General features: G+C 48.2%; 1 protein-coding gene across 1 annotated transcript in view; it reads right to left on the reverse strand.

Annotated features, from left to right (window-relative positions):
* wwox (WW domain containing oxidoreductase) overlaps window positions 1-19270 on the reverse strand; it is a 374624-nt gene that overhangs the window by 333692 nt on the left and 21662 nt on the right. The window contains exon 5 of the mRNA XM_061222163.1: window positions 15308-15414. Coding sequence (XP_061078147.1) covers window positions 15308-15414 — 107 coding nt within the window. The remainder of the gene's footprint in view (window positions 1-15307; window positions 15415-19270) is intronic.

The raw sequence follows: 19270 nt of genomic DNA on the forward strand, positions 1-19270 counted from the left end.
GACACCGTCAACGGCAATGCGGTTCAACTGACACTATACGTCTTGGATAATTATTTTAATACCACGGAAAGAATGTCAATACTGACTTTAGATATTATACGCAAAATGCAAACACGCAGGACTACTAGTCTGGCAGTGGCTGGGCTGTAATCAAATCTCATTTCAATAAGAAAACAAGTCCATCAAAAAAAAAAACTGTCCTGGAAGCTGTTCTGGTATAATGTGGACACCGGGGCTATAAACCCTCCCTAATTGTAGCATTTAAAACATCATGCTGCCCTACCTCTCGCAGGGAGACGCGCCTTTCTCTCATAATGGAGCGTTTGAGACAAAGCGCTTCCAGCCACACTTCCTGGGACGAAGAGGCGGACGTGTCGGAGCGGGAGAGGGAACGCGCCGCTACGCGGACGTGATCGGCGGCCGTTTCTCACGCAGAATTGGGAACGAGGGCCACTCTAATGATGGTCCCCCGCGGTCGCCGCGGTTACGGGAGTGGGGAGCAGGGGGACCCGCAGAACCCATAACGTGACGGGCGGAACCCGTTTGGGCGCCCATTCGTTTCCGAGACGCAGACAGCGGAGCTCATTGGGAAGGCAAAACACAGGCGGTAACACAATTACCGCGCGCCTCCTCTCCAGCCTGAGTTAATGTTATTATTTGACATTGCAAGGCTGTGCTGTTTTCTCCCATTGGCCTCGGAGGACCGGAGGTTCACCCTAATTGGTTCCCAAGCACACCCTAACGCGGCCGTCTTCACCGGCGACTGGCCACGTCCGTATCCACCGGATTGTAAATAGCGCTCTGCAAACAACGCGCGCAGGGTAATAAGAGGCTTGCCGGGTAATTAATGTGGTTACAAAGTGGCTCATTTGCATTTTTATCTTTTAAAAGAAGGCCTTTTTTTTGGGGGGGTGAAAAAAAAAAAAAAAATCAAAAGCGTCTGAAATATTGTGTTGAGCGGAGAGCGGAGCCTTGATAGGAGCTCCAGTCAGTAATTACACTCTTTAGGGGCTCCATTACGGCGCCCTCCTGGGACACAGAATCAAAAGATAAGCAGATTTTTAAGGGAAATTGAGGAAAAACACAGCTATCGCTTTAGTTGTTAACCATCAGCTTAACCTGCTTTTATTGTGAATAAAATATCTCGCAGGTGGAGAGCGTTATGTTTCCGCACGCGCTCCGGGGTCGGTCATGTAGGGTCGGAGGTCAGAGCCTTCACCAAGATGCAGAGGGCCGTCTTTTGAATAAAATAAACCTGGTAGCTAGCCGTTCAACCCTTATTTGAATTTTAAAAAAAAAGAGTATGTTAGGGAAAATTAGTAACACTGACCTCGGAGGTCCTTCTGTTGGGGTAGAAAGAGAAAGAAAGTGCTCATGAGTATCTTAAAGTATCTTGACCCTAGCCCCTCTTCTCTCCTCCAGACAATCACACCTGACATCCTCCCGTTTGTCACCTCCCTTGTGAACTCCTCCCTGTCTTCTGGCTGTTTTCCATCAGCCTCCAAGAGGGCCCACATCACCCCGCTGCTAGAAAAGCCTACCCTGGACCCCTCTATCATCCAGAACTACCGCCCAGTATCTCTTCTTCCTTTTTTATCTAAAATGAAAATAAATAAAGCTCATTAGTATCTTAAAGGCATGCAAGTACACGAGTACATTTTGAAAACTCTTCTGCTTATCTTGCCTAAAACTGTAGTTAAAGTTGGATTTCGGAAAGAATTTTAATTTGGTGAGGACGTTGTAAAAATAGCAGATAACTAATTACCATATCGATAACACCGACACCTCGGTTTCATGTCAAAACATTTACATGACAATAGAGAACAGTTCTGCTGTCTGAAAGTGTGTCGCTCCCCCCACCCACACTCCCAGCCCCCAGACGAACGGGCCCACACACAGCCCAGGAGCGGCAGGGATTTAAAGATGCAATCAGCTCAAATCAAAATGAACCTTTTCCTCAATTTCGCCTTTCTTTCTTCATCACCAAACAAACACGTCTTAAAAGTATCTATTCCAAAAAGTCTATAAAATTGTGACAAAGTAGTTTTTCTATCCACTTCCTGGAAAACGAGATTTGACGTCATTGTGTAGTGGGCGTGGGCGTGTATTTTGATCAAGTTTCACTTGTGGATACGTCATATCGTGGAGGCTAGTGCTGCTAGTGAAACTTCTGTTTCAGCTCGTCTCTAAGGAGGTCAGAAAGGTCAGCTCTTACAGTAGAGTCTGACAGGGTCAGCCTGGAGCCTCGTGGCTAAGGTACATGACTGGGACCCGGAAGGTTGGTGGTTCAAACCCCAATCTAGCCACAATAAGCACAGCTGTTGGGCCCTTGAGCAAGGCCCTTAACCCCATATTGCTCCAGGGAGGATTGTCCGCTGCTTAGTCTAATCAACTATAAGTCGCTTTTGATAAAAGCACCAACTAAATAACAAATTATTATTTTTATTATTATTATTATTATTATTATTATTACATCCATGGAAGGGGCTAAAAGAGCTTGTCCAAGACAGCCAGCCCACTGAACAGGGCTCACACTACCAGGGAAACCCAGCCAATTCTCCCCCACTGCACAGCTCAGACAGCCAGGAGGGCCCACAGCCCTCAGACACACACACTCAGACCCACAGCCCTGCCTCCAGCACACACACTCAGGCCCACAGCCCTGCCTCCAGCACACACACTCAGGCCCACAGCCCTGCCTCCAGCACACACACTCAGACCCACAGCGCTGCCTCCAGCACACACACTCAGGCCCACAGCCCTGCCTCCAGCACACACACTCAGACCCACAGCCCTGTCTCCAGCACACACACTCAGGCCCACAGCCCTGCCTCCAGCACACACACTCAGACCCACAGCGCTGCCTCCAGCACACACACTCAGACCCACAGCCCTGTCTCCAGCACACACACTCAGGCCCACAGCCCTGCCTCCAGCACACACACTCAGACCCACAGCGCTGCCTCCAGCACACACACTCAGACCCACAGTCCTGCCTCCAGCACACACACTCAGGCCCACAGCCCTGGAGTACCCACAGCCCTGCCTCCAGCATACACACTCAGGCCCACAGCCCTGCCTCCAGCACACACACTCAGGCCCACAGCCCTGTCTCCAGCACACACACACTCAGGCCCACAGCCCTGCCTCCAGCACACACACTCAGACCCACAGCCCTGTCTCCAGCACACACACACTCAGGCCCACAGCCCTGTCTCCAGCACACACACTCACACCCACAGCCCTGCCTCCAGCACACACACTCAGACCCGTGTCTGGTACCACTCTGTTTCATGGGTCTCGCCCTTCAGAAGACCCAACTGTGTCCCGACCCCGAATAAATGCTCTGGCGGTCAGGAAAGCTTCAGCTCAATCCCTCATCCAACACCGGGGCTTTATGGACAGAACTGGGACAAGAAATCAGGATGTACAAAAGTCTATATCTTTAATAACACGAAAGAATAAAAATTGAGGTTCGACCAATCGACGGATCTGACACGCTGAGGTTGACCCGAGTGGCCGGACGTTAGGACACGAGAGGAGTCGCATGACGACCGACTCCAGAGCTGCCGCGCACACTTCACCGCAGCGGAGAGAAGTCCGACGGGGTCACGTCAGAAGGAGTGTTAATTTCACACACGATGTCCCCAGTACAAAATCAATGCCGCTGGGTAACTGGAAGAGAAGCAGGAACCGCAGGGAGAAAAGGACATACCCACTGACAAATCAACTCCCGACTCCCAACACTCCCAACTCCGAAAGGCCGCCGCGATCACAGCCGCAGACTCTAACGTGTCTCCGTGCAAAACCCCGCCGGTCAAGGCTGAACCGTTAAATCGCAAAAGTACCACGTCCACACCACTGCCTCAGGCGTACGGAGGCGCGCAGGGTCCAAAAGCGAGAAGTGGCCCCTCTCCGTGTTGCTGCTCCTCCCTAATCCGAGTCCGCCAGGGTGTGTTCTGGGGGACCTCCCCAGCTCCGTGTGTGTGTGTGTGGAGCACATCTGCTGTTTAATCTCCTGCTCTGCTTTACAGTTGGTTCATCACACACACACATCGTAAAAGGCACGCCGGCAGAACCTTATAAACAAAGACGTACTGTGTTCTTATTGTAAAACGAGCTCGCGGTCTAAATGTGTGTCTTTTCTCGAAACTCTGAACTCCCGTAACGGAGCCGATTCGTTCGAGCCACGCGCCTGCAGCTCTCTATGGTGAGAGAGCTGCCGTGGAGGACTGGCGGAGCCGCATCTAGGGAGAACTAAAACTCTGTGATGGACAGAGCAGCCGCCTGGGGTGACATCCTGTGCGTACTGTAATGTGGTGGGATATAATGAAACGCTTGTTACATTACATTACATGTTATTTAGCTGATGCGTTTATCCAAAGTGACTTACAGTTGATTAGACTAAGCGAGGGACAATGCCCCCCTGGAGCAATGCAGGGTTAAAGGGTTTTGCTCGCGGGACAACAGCTGTGCAGATCTTATTAAGGTGGAGGGTGTGGCGTAGACCTGAGTAAGGTGTCTGCCAGACATTCCTAACAGAAATCGCAGAGTTGATCTGTGCAATCTAACCCCATGGATAAACATGGCTCTGAGTGAGTGGCAGTTTGGACCCTCTTTGCCTGCGCCTGGACCCCTGCCATACATCACTCACCCGACCGTCAGGGTGCAGACAGAACCAGCGCCAGACCCAGGGCTAACACGCCCCAGCCTGGTGGGCTGCACCGTGAAAACGCACCTCCCCCCACCCCCCCCCGTCCGCCCCCCCGCCCGCCCAATCACTGTCAATATTATTCACATAGCAAGCAGCCCAGCAGGTGTGTACGTCTGACAGGTGCTTCATCTCATCAGTTAAAAAAATGCACTTTCAGAAAGAGGGGAACTGCTGAAAGCACAGCGTTTCCATGGGAGCATTTCACTGAATGGTCACTGCACGCCTTTTCTTTTAACCAGATTAAACTAAATAATCCAGGGTTATTTATCACTGCGGCTGCCAGCAGGCCTGTCATGGGCACATCGGAGTCTGTTCTGGAGAGTTCTGCTGCAGTGTGCAAACACACACACACACACACACACACACACACACTGACATACACACAGACACACACATTGACATACACAATCTGACATACACACACAGACACCCACACACACTGACATACACACACAAGCACTGACACACTCACTGATATACAAACAGACACACACTCACTCACACACACACACACACACACACACAAACAGACACACACACACTGACATACACACAGACACACACAGACACACACACTGACATACACACACTGACACACACACACACTGACACACACACACACACACACACACAGAGACACACACGCTCTGACACACTCACTGATATACAAACAAACACTCTCTCACAATAACACTCACACTGACACACACACACACACACACACACACACAGAAATGTATCCACTAAAAATGAAATAAGCTTATGAGCTTTTTGGCAGAAAAAGCACAATAAACATGCACTGAAATAAATCCTGGCACTTGAAATAAATGGGCAAGGAGAAGGCTGCAAACCATTAACCCTGGAGCCTGAATCTGTGTACATGCAGCACAGAACCGCCATGTTCATCTACCACTGTCACAAAATGGCAAAAGCAAACCGATATGACGCAGCACAGAGTAAACACCGGGGGGGGGGGGAAACCGAGACTAGGGGTTCTCAATAAGACCAGAGTGGTCAACCAAAATGACTCCTCTTCTTCACGGGGAAAGTCCCAAATCATCGCCAGGACTACGGTCATGGTCATTACAATTTAGGAAAAATCCCCCCTTTTCTCAAATCCATGGTCAGATACAAATCACAACACAACAGAGTGTGCTACATGGTGACCACAGGTGGGCACAGACTGTCCCATTCACCAGTCACCAGTCTCCCCCCCCCCCATCTTCTGACACAGTCTGTGAGTCACACAGAAAGTGTGTAAATCCCCTCACATACCAGCCACGGACAGGGCCAGCAAAACCTTCCCTTCCACCCAGTGAAATATTTACCCCCATGAAAATTTCAAAACTACTTACTACTTACTGACTTTATTACTTACGAAACTCACAGTTTTATTTCTCTGAGATGCATTAAACACTTTTTTTTATTATTATTCTGAAGGGCAGGCTGTATTTTAGTGTTAATGAAAGTTCTCAGTTTACCCTGCTCCACACTCACTCTGCATGTTCACACGGGGGTTTGGGAAAGCTCTCCCGGGAGACACAGTCATGGGCACTCTGTCCTGTCCATGTAGAGTCACTGTTCCCATCAATATAAACAGCACTCCTTTTACCTTCCCAAAAATGACATCCCACAATGACGAAAAGGTTTACGGGAGGAAAGAGGGACAGCAAGTCAGACAGGACATCCAATACTTATGAGGGTGGAGGGTGCAGTGCACTCCGTGAGTATTTGGACAGTGGAACAATTTCTGTTATTTTGCCTCTGCACTCCAACACAGATTATTAATGAAAATGCGGGGAGGCCTGTAGCGTAGTGGTTAAGGTACATGACTGGGACCCGCAAGGTCGGTGGTTCGATCCCCAGTATAGCCACAATAAGATCTGCACAGTCGTTGGGCCATTGAGCAAGGCCCTTAAACCTGCATTGCTCCAGGGGAGGATTGTCTCCTGCTTAGTCTAATAAACTGTATGTCGCTCTGGAAAAGAGCGCCTGCCAAATGCCATAAATGTAATGTAATGTAAAAATAATGAATATGAGGTTAAAATGCAGACTGTCACCTTTATCCAAAGCAACTTGGAGTTGATTAGAATAAGCAGGGGACAATCCCCCCTGGAGCGATGCAGGGTTACGGGCCTTGCTCAAGGGTCCAACAGCTGTGTAGATCTTAGCATGGCTATACCGGGGCTTGAACCACCAACCTTCCTTGAACCACCAACCTTCCAGGTCCCAGTCATGTACCTTGGCCGGTAGGCTACAGGCCGCCCCTACTCCCAGCATAACTGTCCAGAGTGCCTAGAAGACTCCTGGAAGACTCCACAGGCCCTGTTAAGATTCCACTATGAGGCCAGATCTCCAGCGTGACGCACCCTGAGAAAAGATTCCTGCTCGGAATCCAAGCCAGCACCGTTCGTCGGAGAGACTGGGTTTTACGGTTCCAGTTAAACTCGTGTCCGTGACCCGAGGTTCCGTAATGTCCCCCTCTCTCCAGCTCCCAGCAGCCCTTGCGCCCACAGTGAAGTGCTGAGGAGGGAGAATTTGTGTTGTGCGACGGGATGATGGGGCGCCAAACGGCCGAGCTGCTCAGTGAGTCCTCTCGGAAACCCTCCCCTCCGACGCGACAACCCGCACACTTAAACCAGATGTACCTTGTAACAACAGCGGCATAAAAGCGGTTTGTTTTTCCTGTGCCGTCGCATTACAGAGCCCAAGATCGCCATTTCATAGCAGCCTAGGTTTTACTGTAGGCCTTAATAAGAAACAATTTATAGGTAGACTTATCAGTTACAAACTCAGCCATGTCTAATTAAGCTCATAATAAGGTCTGAAATGGCCATACCTGCTAGGCGGAGCAAGCTCATTACCATTTCTAGTGTCAATAGCTTGTGCCTTTTTTGCAGGAAAATCGTTAAGTGTTTCATAATTTCTTTTTTTTAAGGGGTGTGTTTTGGTTATCAGGCGGTAAAATGCATTGATTTTCAATGAGGGTGGATATCTCTCCCTCCTCCAGTGCCCAGAAAGCGCATCAAAGCCGCGGTGAGCCGCTGGAAAAGTGTCACAACATTCCCCACACACGGACTACTGAGGTCTATCTCGCTGCTCAATGGTGCATACAGACCGGCCCTGTTGCCATGCATTTCACCGAGAGACGCTTGTGTTCCTATTGAAAACCGCATGCATTCCCAACGATGACACTGCTGGAAAAATAGCTGTAGTTAAAATGATTCACAAAAGTTACAGTATAACACAAAGAATTTGAAATACATTTGTTTTGCAGGCTATTCAAAATTATGATACATAGTTAAACAAATTTATTGGAATAATTAACCTAACAATTACAATAAAAATTCTAGTTTTTGTACTTGCACAGATGAGAAATACACTCTAAATGCATTAAAGCATGCAGACATGGTCAAGAGGTTCAGCTGTTTTTCAGACCAAATGTCAGAAGAAATCAGATAAAAGTGACTGTGGAATGATTGTTGGTGCCAGACAGGTTGGTTTAAGTATCTTAAGTATCGCTGATCTCCTGGGATCAAAAAAAACCCAAAAAACATCCAGTGAGCGCAGGTCAAAGCTGACATGAAAGTGACAGTAACGTGTACAACAGTGTACACATATTACACACATTACAACAGTGTGGTATGCAGAAGAGCATCTCAGAACACACAACACGTCACACCTTTAAGTGGATAGGCAACAGCAGCAGAAGAAAAAAATATGTCTAATAAATACGTAATAAAACGCTCAGTGAGTGTATATGTAGATTAAACAGCAGAACGACTTTAGTTTTTTCCGGCATTGACTGCCAATTGAATGAAAGCCTCTGTTCGTTTTGGCTTTCAGTCCACATCCCATTCCTCCTGCTTTCAGACCAATCAGCTTCAAACGCCTTGGTGAATCAGATTTCAGTTAAAAGCCATAAATAGCCTGGAGTCCGTTGCCAAGCTGCAGTCCGCGGCAACGCCAGAACCCGCGCCGGGGCCTACAGCTGGTTTTCCCCCAACGGTTCCCAACTGATCACAGAACCCGCGGTCCAATTAGACCCACTTTCATCCACACACATCACTCATTAAAGGCAACGCAAACACAGGTTTTTACAGCGCTGCACAGCACAGATAAATCTCCGTGCTTTGAGTGTGTCACACACGTCATGGTAATACATATAGCCAAATGTGTCCCAAATTCAGGTGAAACGCAGTGGAACCGGATTGGCCCCCTCTGTAAATGTGCAGGGAACCGTGAGGCTAACAAATGACTAAATGTAAATGAAACACAGCCACATTGTGAAGATTTACAGGGCATGTTCAGGTTCAGAAGGTTGTCCAAACTAACAAGCAAATTTTGACAAAATAAATGATTGTTTGCAATTGTCTTTCATCCTACGATTTAGCAAATTAGCAACATTTATGTCTAGGCAATGATTATTACCACAGGTGTCCTCCTCATCTGGAAGTGATCAGCTCAGAAATCTTTCTAGAAAATAAAATATTCTGGAAAATTTCACCTCGTTCTAAAAGAAATCTTTTCATTTCAGTTCCGTTGGAAATCAACTGCATGAGGCACAGTGCTGCTATCAAACTAAAACACAAACCAGGCCAATGGAAATAACCGACGATTATCATTTCAAATAAATTGGGTTCCGACACAAACGTTAATCACCAGTATTAACGCATGAAACGGACCAGTCAGCAGTCTGAGATCTCCTGACACCACTTCAGACTGTCTCCTTATTGTTTCCAAGTCATGACTAACATCTCAAAAACAGACATTTTAGTCCTGCAAACAAACAAGGCTTACAGAAGCAATACCACTGTTGATTTCTGTGTTTAACCTACATCCACACTACTTTGTGGACATCATTATAACCACATTGGACCAGGCTTTGTCCTTTCCTACTGTAAATCTTTCCGAATATTTCCGGATGATGTCCCAATTGCAAATTTACTTGTATAAATGTAACTTTGAATAACATTTTTAAATGGTTATTTGTTCATTCAGAGGAAGGAGGTTCAAACCATTTTGGTACGGTATAATTTCATACACTTAAAATGGTCAAACCTATTAAATCAAATAAACACACACTGCTCTGATCCACCCCACCATTTACTAAGTGAAAAAATCAATTCCACTGCATTAATGTCGATGATTCGCTTTTTTACGTAGACTTTTAATTACTGATTACTGGAGAATGCCAATTGGAAAAGTGAATCATGTTCTAATAATGTAATTCTGCGGCGTACGGTCTGTACACAGGGAGGGGGGATGTCCAACGAGTGCAGCTGTTGCCGGGCGTATTTGGTACAAGCCGGACTACACTGCTTTTCCATTAGGCTTTTAAGTCAATTAAGCAGTGAATTGGAACAATCATTCCTCTTTTCCTTGCTATTGATAATTTTTTTTTTCTTGGCTGCTTTAGGGCCATTTCTCTTCTGCGGAGGAGATTTATGTGAGATAAGCCCTTCCTGATTAAAATAAATCAGGACTCCAAATTTCTCATTTCCTTTACTCAAGGCAAGTCAAAAGAAGAAAGGGTTTTTTTAAATTGTTCTCGCCCTTTGAATCTTTTAAGGGTCTTGCGTGTTATTTTAGACATAATAAGGCCCGTGCACCATGCGGAGATTGCCTTCACAATAGGTTGTATGTCCTGCCAATATAGACTCTGTTAATGCAATCTCCAACTGAATTCCTTTGGTCACGCTTTCCCTTTCAGTCGTAAGTGGCATGAAGTTGACATGTATCCCGTCAAAACCAACCTTCACAACGAGCAAACACTCTCAAAGAAAACAAGAAACAAAAAAAAAGACATTTTCCTTGGAACGGATTAGGCTAATTTGTCCGGAGGATTCAGGCGTTTAGTAACGCTCCCACACAACCATCCGTACTTTGTCCGACCGCTATTCCGGCACATTCTCAAACTTCCACGCGCAGTCTGCTCGGAGGCACAAAGCTGTTTTGGCAGGCGAGCACCTCCACCTAGAGCCTAGCTAAAACACAAGCTGTCAGGGATCTGAAGCGCTGCCACAGCCGATCCCAGCCCTCAGAACATATCAACATTTGACACCAATTTAACAGCTCATTATGCTCCCATCTCCCCCTGACGAAAGGCAGCGACGCTGGAGGAGAGACGCACGGCGCGGCCCTTTCTGGAGCTCTGCCACCGCGCCGCAGTGACGCGGCGTAAAACACGCCGGTGCTGTGCAGACGCTCCACACACACTCACACACTCTCTCACACACACTCTCACTCTCACTCTCACTCTCACTCTCACTCTCACTCTCACTCTCACTCTCACTCTCACTCTCACACTCACACTCACTCTCACACTCACTCTCACTCTCACACTCACTCTCACACTCACTCTCACACACTGACACACACTCACTCTCACACTCACTCTCACACACTGACACACTCTCACTCTCACACTCACACTCACTCTCACACTCTCACACACTGACACACACTCACTCTCACTCTCACACACTGACTCACACTCACTCTCACACTCACTCTCACTCTCACACTCACTCTCACACTCACACTCACACTCACACTCACACTCACACTCACACTCACACTCACACTCACACACTCACACACTCACACACTCACACACTCACACACTCACACACTCACACACACACACACTCACACACACACTCACACGCACACGCACACACTCCTCAGTCACCTGCAGGAAGTCCGTAATACACACAAACCCCCCCCCCCGCACTCTTCAGGAAACTTTCGTTTCCTTGTTTACACAATGGAGTTGTTTATCGTTGTTTCCGGGTTTATCGGGCAGGATGGCCGTTTGGCGATAGCCGTGGCTGGGTCTGTCCTCCTGGGCTCGGCCTGCTCCGACCCTGGTCGTATCCCCTCCTCTCGAGGCCGATACGCAGATCACCACTGCAGCGCGTCCCCAAAATCAGCCATCACAAGGAGCGCCATTCTCCAGCGGAGAGGGCTCCATCATCTCATCTTTCAGCCTCGACAGCAGTCCTGGAGAGCCGCAGGGTGCGCTGGGGTCCTCACTCCTGGTCCTGGAGAGCCGCAGGGCGTGCTGGGGTCCTCACTCCTGGTCCTGGAGAGCCACAGGGTGTGCTGGGGTCCTCACTCCTGGCCCTGGAGAGTCGCAGGGTGTGCTGGGGTCCTCACTCCTGGTCCTGGAGAGCCGCAGGGTGTGCTGGGGTCCTCACCCCTGGTTCTGGAGAGCCGCAGGGTTTGCTGGGGTCCTCACTCCTGGTCCTGGAGAGCCGCAGGGTATGCTGGGGTCCTCACTCCTGGCCCTGGAGAGTCGCAGGGTGTGCTGGGGTCCTCACTCCTGGTCCTGGAGAGCCGCAGGGTGTGCTGGGGTCCTCACTCCTGGTCCTGGAGAGCCGCAGGGTTTGCTGGGGTCCTCACTCCTGGTCCTGGAGAGCCGCAGGGTATGCTGGGGTCCTCACTCCTGGCCCTGGAAGAGCCGCAGGGTGTGCTGGGGTCCTCACTCCTGGTCCTGGAGAGCCGCAGGGTGCGCTGGGGTCCTCACTCCTGGTCCTGTAGAGCCGCAGGGTGTGCTGGGGTCCTCACCCCTGGTCCTGGAGAGCCGCAGGGGCTTTTGTTTTTGCGTTATTCAGACCCAAGAAACCAGTCGAGGTGAGTGAACTGTAATGAACTTTAATTGGTCAATTAAGTGCTGATTAACAACAAAAGCCAGCACACCCTGCGGTTCTCCAGGACCAGGAGTGAGGACCACTGCTAAGTATAGCCACAGTAGAAAGACTCCACAGGCAGGAGACCCGGAAGGTTGGTGGTTCAAGCCCCGGCGTAGCCACGATAAGATCTACACAGCTGTTGGGCCCTTGAGCAAGGCCCCTAATGCCACATTGCTCCAGGGGGGGACTGTCCCTAGCTTATTCTAAGTCGCTTTGGTTAAAAGCCTCAGCTGAACAACATGTAATATTGCAAAATAAAACGGATAGTTTTTTTTCACGGTGGCGGTCTATCACGTGGCTGTCAGCAGTGGGCCAGGAGATGTTTTTAACCTCGCCGCCCTGGCAGCTGCTGGAGAAGGAGCAAAGGCCAAGCGCTATCATGACAGAAACTCAACTCTTGGCATGGAACGAGGAACTCCGGCAGACCTGGAAATGGATACGAGGCCTTTCTGTACCGAGGATTCCAGAATAATAACCGCCGTCTGATTAACCTTCGCTCAAGAGCGTGGGAGGCCGGGAATGCGTCCATCCGTCATCTTCCTAACGACAGTTTAAGGCCTTTCTCTTCCTTTCTGGATAAATCCTTCACTGCCTTAGGTGGAGTAAAAATATCAAATGTCACTAATGTTTTTTCGGAAGGTACACGCCCGCACGTGCGTCCATACGCTTGTGTCTGTAACATTTACCACTGTATTCTTGTAATATTCTTGTGAATACAGTTCACACCATTATACATTTGTATATGCCTCTGTACTGAACCGCCGAAAAGCTGAAAAAATATGTGAATGTGTGTATTATGTGAAAACATCATGCCTTGTGGTTAACACGAACATACTTTAGACTCGCTTAAAATCCCCAAGCTAGCTGCCGGATATTTTAAAGTGTCAAAAAAACTATGTACACACTGTCGTGTAATCCAAATACCTTTGTGTCAGTCCTTTAATTAAGGCCGGGTAGTGTTCCTGTTAAAACACTGTCAACCCTGGCCTACATAGCGCTAAGATTTCCTACATTTTAATTTATTTGTTGTTTGACTGATGGATCATAATGGACAGCTCCCATTTCACTTAAAAGGGTTTAAATGACTATAATTACCAGGGAAATATTCTGAGCGGCGGATTACACCTCCTTTGGAGGTACAAGGCAGAAATAAACAGCTGTCACGGTATCTGAAATTCATTATTTAAACCTGAGGACTGGAGTCCCTATAAAATGCCTTGCAGCAGCTAGAACATTTGTTAAACTTGTCAAGATGGATTGTAGCATTGTCAGCGCTGGCAAATTAGTCAAACTGGCAAGGGGGCTTTCTTTTAATATATATTTTTGTGAGTTAAAATGCTTACGATTTGCTGTAATCTATAAGCATCCGGTAATTAATCAACTAATTTTCGCAGAGCCCCAGGTTGCTTGTAATTAAACTTCTGTAATAGCTTATTCTTTCTGCTTCAGCACCTGCATTTCATTGGTTTATTTCACCAGAGTCATAAATCTGTGCGACTGTCCAACTGCCATAATATTAGTGCAATAATCAAAGTTAATTATCACCCTCCTCCCTCCCCCCTACTCCAACTCCTACTCCTCCAAACAACAAGAGCTATTACAGAGATCACCCCCACACACATACACACACTTCGCCCCTGAAGATCACAGGTTGGGCTGATCGCGGGACAGGTCCGTGGGCCAAGCGATACTGGGAAATGGAAGGTGTGGGCAGAGGGAACAGAGGTTGCGCTAAATTAGCTCTCAGACCCTCAAACCCTCAGACAGAGCCCACAGGCCACCATTCTGGCTCAAACAGACCCCACAGGCCACCATTCCGGCTCAAACAGAGCCCACAGGCCCACCATTCCGGCTCAAACAGAGCCCACAGGCCCACCATTCCGGCTCAAACAGAGCCCACAGGCCACCATTCCGGCTCAAACAGAGCCCACAGGCCACCATTCCGGCTCAAACAGAGCCCACAGGCCCACCATTCCGGCTCAAACAGAGCCCACAGGCCCACCATTCCGGCTCAAACAGAGCCCACAGGCCCACCACTCCGGCTCAAACAGAGCCCACAGGCCCACCACTCCAGCTCAAACAGAGCCCACAGGCCACCATTCCGGCTCAAACAGAGCCCACAGGCCCACTATTCCGGCTCAAACAGAGCCCACAGGCCCACTATTCCAGCTCAAACAGAGCCCACAGGCCCACCACTCCAGCTCAAACAGAGCCCACAGGCCCACCATTCTGGCTCAAACAGATCCCACAACCCCACTATTCCGGCTCGAACAGAGCCCACAGGCCTACCATTCCGGCTCAAACAGAGCCCACCATTCCGGCTCAAACAGAGCCCACCATTCCGGCTCAAACAGAGCCCACCATTCCGGCTCAAACAGAGCCCACAGGCCCACCATTCCGGCTCAAACAGAGCCCACAGGCCCACCACTCCAGCTCAAACCTTTGATAAATGAACATTGGCAGCTCTCCTGCGCCATTCCTGCCCATGAGCAGGAACCACTCGAATTACATTTTTTACATTAAAAATTTCCGTTTGGCCCGAAAGCATTACACGAGCTTGTCACGGCGGAACGAGACGACCCCCTGAGCGCAAAAAGAGCGGGAAACGCTCCTCTCACGACGCCAGCGTACGGTGGAGGTACACCCAGCGCGCACTGGAGCAATTACAGACGGGATGACGGCTGGTTCTTTCCACCTTACAGCATTCTGACCAAATGACCTGTTGGAATCGCGGGGCCAACCACGTCTCAACCACGTCTCAACCACGTCTCAACCACGTCTCAACCTCTTCTCAACCTCTTCTCAACCACGTCTCAACCTCTTCTCAACCACGTCTCAACCTCTTCTCAACCTCTTCTCAACCTCTTCTCCAGGGGAAAGTTGGCGGCTGACTCACCCACTCCTGCTGGATCGCTCCGACGGCTTCGCCGGCACGGGTCTTGTTTCGACAGGCCAGGATGACATGAGCTCCGTGCAGGGCGAAAGATCTCGCCGTCTCAAAACCTTGAGTGAGGGAGAGAGAGAGGGAGAAAGAAAGAGAGAGGGAGAGGGAAAGAGAGAGAGAGAGGGAGAGGGAGAGGGAGAAAGAGAGGGAGAAAGAAAGAGAGGGAGAGAGAGAGAGGGAGAGAAAGAGAGAGGGGGAGAGAGAGGGAGAGGCAGAATAATGTTTTGAAGATTAATTATTTTGAGATGACTTTAAGATTTACATTCCTGTTCCCACAGCGGAAGAAAGGAATATGAAGTTAAGTTACAGTCCATATCTACGATTCAGATAGAACTGAAAACCGTTTTATCAATGAGAAACCCATAGGCTCTGCTTTTAAAAAAAAAAAAGTTAATCATATGCCTCTCTCACTAAAGTGATGAAACTGATTGAATTAATTTGGTTTGAAACTTCATCAGCTACTTCACAGATAAAATTGTGAAAGACACCAAAGGCGATTTTAGAAGGTATTACTCACAATCAGTGAGGACATTGATAATATGGAGAAAAGTCACGTGGATATTTGCGAACCGGCGATATATTTGCAATTATTGTTACAGGGGGCCAACTGACGCACAGTAACGGGGAAAACTAAAGTTGTGTTTACAGTGTAGTGTCGCAGAATATCAGTCGTTCAAAATCAAACCTTTACTGTGCTTGTACATCAAAGGAACAGCGATAAGAACATTTAACCAATCAGAAAGTACGGCAGATAGCCCATGGTTTCATCGTTTTAAAAGTAGTTCACTGCTCCGATTTCTCCACACATAAAGATTGATCAAAAACAAAAAAGACAGCGAGAAGTTCAGCTTCACATTACATTCCTCCAGGAGACGACTGATTCCACAAGATTGTGTAGAGTACACTTAGCTCTGAATAGTTTATATAATTTACTGCGCCATTTCTGAAATAAAGGAAGGCTGTTCCTGTAACTTTATTCAAACAGTAACATTGTTGATCTACATTAAAGAACTAAAAAAGAGGATGATTGATGGTTTTTTTTCCGTTCTAAATAATATTTGGTTCAATTTTATACTCATGAGTTCAAATCATCCTATCTTGTGGAATGCACGGCTGCCTAAAATGCGGGGGAAATGGTTGGATTTAGAATTTTGCCAAGCAAGCAAGAAAATGAGAAAACTACAGGACCTCCTCTGGTTATATCACAATGCATTGTGCGTGCCTTGGAAGCTTTTCCAAACGATGATTGATGTTATTTAATTGTGTAATTTATGCCTCAGTTTCCCCTGATTCTGGTGCCAGCGCATGACCCCTCAGCACTGGTACACTGATAAGGCCCCGCGTAAGAAAGCAGACGTTACAGTTTGTTGGACGGCATCTGAAAATAAACCGCATCGGAGCTGGCCTGCTCCCAGCCTCTCCGCGGCCGGTGTGGCTTCTTAAAGCGAAACGCACCAGGACGCCGACCGCAGCAGCACAGGAGCAGGGCTCACAAATCAAACGTGCAAAAAGGCCAAGACTCAGGACGCACTTAAAATGACCGCCCATCTCTTTGCGATCTGGAAATAGGCTAATGGTTTTGTAGCGGTTTCAAATCCCCAACATTTTTTCCCCTCAGTCCGGAATGTTCCGAGATCGAGTTATCAGCAATTAGAACAACATTCATAGTCCCAATATAGAACTTTTTTTGCATGTCATATTTTTAACACAGGGCTGGGAGAATTCTTCCAAAAACAGAGGGGGTGGGCGGGGGGGGAACATAGCTGTATTTGAGTGTAAAAGGATGCAATTCTGACACGGATCCCACGAAATGGAGGCAAATACCCTCAAATTAAAGCTGACAGTCATGTGATGTTGAATTCCATGACTGCGGATGGGCATTCTCCCAAATCTCAAAAAAAAAAAAAAAAGAGCTTCTGGTAAATGGTAAATGGCAGGCATTTATATAGCCCCTTTATCCAAAGCGCTGTACAATTGATGCTTCTCCATTCACCCATTCATACACACACTCACACACCGACCAGCTCGTCAGGAGCATTTGGGGGTTAGGTGTCTTGCTCAGGGACCCTTCGACACAGCCCGGGCGGGGGATTGAACCGGCAACCCTCCGACTGCCAGACGACTGCTCTTACTGCCTGAGCCAATGTCGCCGCTTCTCTGTGGTGAAGAACCGGCAGAGCTACGGTTCTCCCAAAACGGAGCGATAAAAACGTGCTCGTTCAGTCCCGGTTCCACTCTCAACCGACGAGGTCACGCCAGCGCACATGGTGTCAGTATCGCCACGCACCTGACCGTTCCAGCCAATTATGAACGAGCTCCGCACAGCTGTCAAAACACGACGGGTTTGCGCTCCTTTCCCCCCCCCCCCCGCTCTGGAACTGAACCCTGGACTCGAGGCTGAACGGGGGGGGGGGGGGCACATCCAGAAGACTTCTCGTGGGAGCAAAATGTCAGCCTCCCACCCCTCTTGTGTTCGTCGCACTCCAGAAACTGAGGAGGCATAGCCGCTTGCTTGAGACCAGTTTCTTCCGTCAGGTCTGAAGTTACTCTCCCTGATAGGTGACAGACGGGCTAACGCTGAGATTTTTTTGCTCGCACCTGACACACAATGATGGGGATAAAAAAAAAATAAAAAAAGGAGAGAGTTAAGATGGCCGACTTGCTGTGTCAGCCATTTTGCAGAAACTCCACAATCAGGTAATATCTCCTCCTCCTCAGCCCTCTAATGAGGGAGCAGCTGCGTCAGAGGCTGGCTTCATGTGGATGGTCTGGCACATTACGACCAATGTTTTTCTTCCTAAATATACTCATACACACATTCATATCTCCCAACACAAATCAACAGCATCACAATACTACTTCATATTGCCCTTACCGTTCAGTTTTAGAGGTTACAGAGGTATGAATATGCGACAAATATACATATTCTCAAAATTTGAATGAACACCGACTCTGAGTTTTATCTGAGAGGAAAGTGGTTCCCAACAGCTCCCATACCTGTGACAGCTCCTGGGTGTCGAGGTTAAAAGGATTACGCACAGAACCAGACTAATCAAATTAAATTATTATCATTAATTACCATGAATGAAGATGACATGCATGTTACTGTGGCTTATCATATGCCACATCACACATTTTACTTAAATTGTATTCTTTAGTTTATCGGATTCATCCGTTACATATGAAGAAATATATATATATATTTTAAGAATATGAGAATGAGAAGTACAAGCAGGTGCCCTGTAGAATGTATTTGTGAACACCACTAATGCACTACAAACTGGTCTAGCCACATTAGATTGCTGATGATTACACTGATTTCTAAAATATAAATGGTAACCATGGCTTTTGGAATGTAATTTGTGGAGCATATACAGTATACGCAAGCTAGGGCTGCCATCCTGTCAACTGAAGCAGCAAAGTAGCATGTATGCATGCATGAATCTGCACACACACACACACACAGACGCACACACGCAGACAGACACACACACACACGCGCGCGCAGACAGACACACACACACGCGCGCAGACAGACACACACACACGCGCGCAGACAGACACACACACACACACACACACACAGACGCACACAGACGCACACACGCAGACAGACACACACATACACACGCGCGCAGACAGACACACACGCACACGCGCAGACAGACACACACACGCGCGCGCGCGCGTGCGTGCAGACAGACACAAACGCAAACGCACACGCACACGCACACGCACACGCACACGCACACGCACACGCCCTGATTGATAGTCTGGCCCGACACTTATAAGCCAGCTAACCGAGTCTGACACCGAAGAACTAAGACACAAAATGGCAGACAGTGTGTCTGATAGCACGGATTAAAATGAACTTTAATTAGATTATGTTTTAATCTGATTTTCATTAAAAGGAAA

The sequence above is a fragment of the Conger conger genome, chromosome 15 (genome assembly GCF_963514075.1).
Source record: "Conger conger chromosome 15, fConCon1.1, whole genome shotgun sequence".
Lineage (NCBI taxonomy): Eukaryota > Metazoa > Chordata > Actinopteri > Anguilliformes > Congridae > Conger > Conger conger.